The 1,744-nt window shown below is 33.5% G+C and overlaps 1 protein-coding gene across 1 annotated transcript in view; it reads right to left on the reverse strand.

The window, feature by feature from the left end:
* Nucleotides 1-1,744, reverse strand: part of LOC105809110 (selenoprotein T) — a 41,888-nt gene that overhangs the window by 11,034 nt on the left and 29,110 nt on the right. Inside the window, exon 2 of the mRNA XM_012642856.1 lies at nucleotides 1,420-1,555. Within this exon, the coding sequence (XP_012498310.1) occupies nucleotides 1,420-1,555 (136 nt within the window). The remainder of the gene's footprint in view (nucleotides 1-1,419; nucleotides 1,556-1,744) is intronic.

A 1,744-nucleotide genomic window follows, 5' to 3' on the forward strand; every position in this document is an offset into this window, starting at 1 on the left:
AAAAAAAAAAAAAAAAGTACAACTATGTAGGAAGGAGTCTGCTGATAGTATTCAGCCTAGAACTAAAGGACAAGGCCAGATAGAGGACTCAAAAAAAGAATACTTCACAGAAGAAAGCTTAAGAAATTCTACTCAAAAGCAATATGGAGATCCCTTAAAGAGATACAAGTAGAGCTACCATTTGATCCAGCAATCCCATTACTGGGCATCTACCCAAAAGAACAGAAGTCACTCTATGAAAAAGACATCTGCACCTGAATGTTCATAGCAGCACAATTCACAATTGCAAAGATGTGGAAAAAACCCAAGTGTCCATCAATACATGAGTGGATTAATAAAATGTGGTATACGTATACCATGGAGTACTATTCAGCTTTAAGAAACAATGGTGATATAGCACCTCTTGTATTCTCCTGGAAAGAGCTGAACACATTCTACTAAGTGAAGTATCCCAAGAATGGAAAAACAAGCACCACATATACTCACTATCAAATTGGTATTAACTGATCAACACATAAGTACACATATAAGAATAACATTTATTGGATGTTGGGCAGGGGGGAGCGGGGAGTAGGGGACGGGTATATGCATACACAAAGAGTGCAATGTGCATCATCCAGGGGATGGACAGGCTTGAAGCTCGGTCTTGGGGGGCGAGGGGGGGCAAGGGCAACATATGTAACCTAAACATCTGCACCCCCATAATACGCTGAAGTAAAATAAATAAATAAAATAAAATTCTCTTGTTTTGCAAAAAAAAAAAAAAAGAAATTCTACTTAAGAGAAAAATAAAAATTTCTGACAGAATGGTAGATCCTCCAGAAAAAATTATTTTAAGTAACACATGAAAATAAGAGTACTCTACAGAGAATGTATGCTGCAGCAAGACCCTACAGAAGAAAAGAGAAGTAGCACAAGTATATTTATATTGATTCATTCAAGTAATTTGCCAAACGGATCTCCACGAACAGAAGAGTCAAAGGACAAATAATTAAAAGAGAGAGACAGGTGTTTTGATAAGAATAAATTCATTGAAACCCCTTTTATTAATGTGAATCAACCCATTAATACTGCATTACTTGATACAAAAGGCCTACAATATGTATATATTAAGTTTTGCTGGATATGATTTGACCTAAATAATATAATCAAAATCAGGTAATAAGTTATTTTATGCCCAGGTTCTATTAAAGTAATACCTCCCTATCCCCCCAAAATAAAAAGGTTTAATACATAATCATTCTTAATTCATCAACATGGAAACGTAGGCCAAAAAGGTTAAGTGACTTGCCTAGAGATAAAAGTGGTATAAGTTGAAATTAACAGGTGAATCAGTAATAAGTACTCAAAAAAATTCATTAAAATCTTTTAATTGACAAGCTAAAAACCTACAGTTACCAAAGGTATTAAGTTACATACCTTATTTTCTTGGCCCCACTGCCAGATGCTAGGAGCTTGCATGCCAAAAAAAGCAAAAGGATCCTTGCCAACAATTATTAAGCCTATTAATACTAGTTTGAAGATTGACAGGAAAGACGCTATATGTCTATCAAAAGAAAAGAAACAAATTTATCAGAAGCCACAATTTCTCATCTACTTTAATATTTAATTCAAGTGTATGGATACAGACATTTTCTAGACACCAAATTTAAAAGTTACTAGTAACAGAAAAAGAAATTACTAAAGTTTATTGTGCAGTTTTAAAACAAAAATGTTTAATATTTTTAAAACAGTCAAAAATTAA

The sequence above is a fragment of the Propithecus coquereli genome, unplaced genomic scaffold (assembly GCF_000956105.1).
Source record: "Propithecus coquereli isolate 6110/MARCELLA unplaced genomic scaffold, Pcoq_1.0 Scaffold19, whole genome shotgun sequence".
NCBI lineage: Eukaryota > Metazoa > Chordata > Mammalia > Primates > Indriidae > Propithecus > Propithecus coquereli.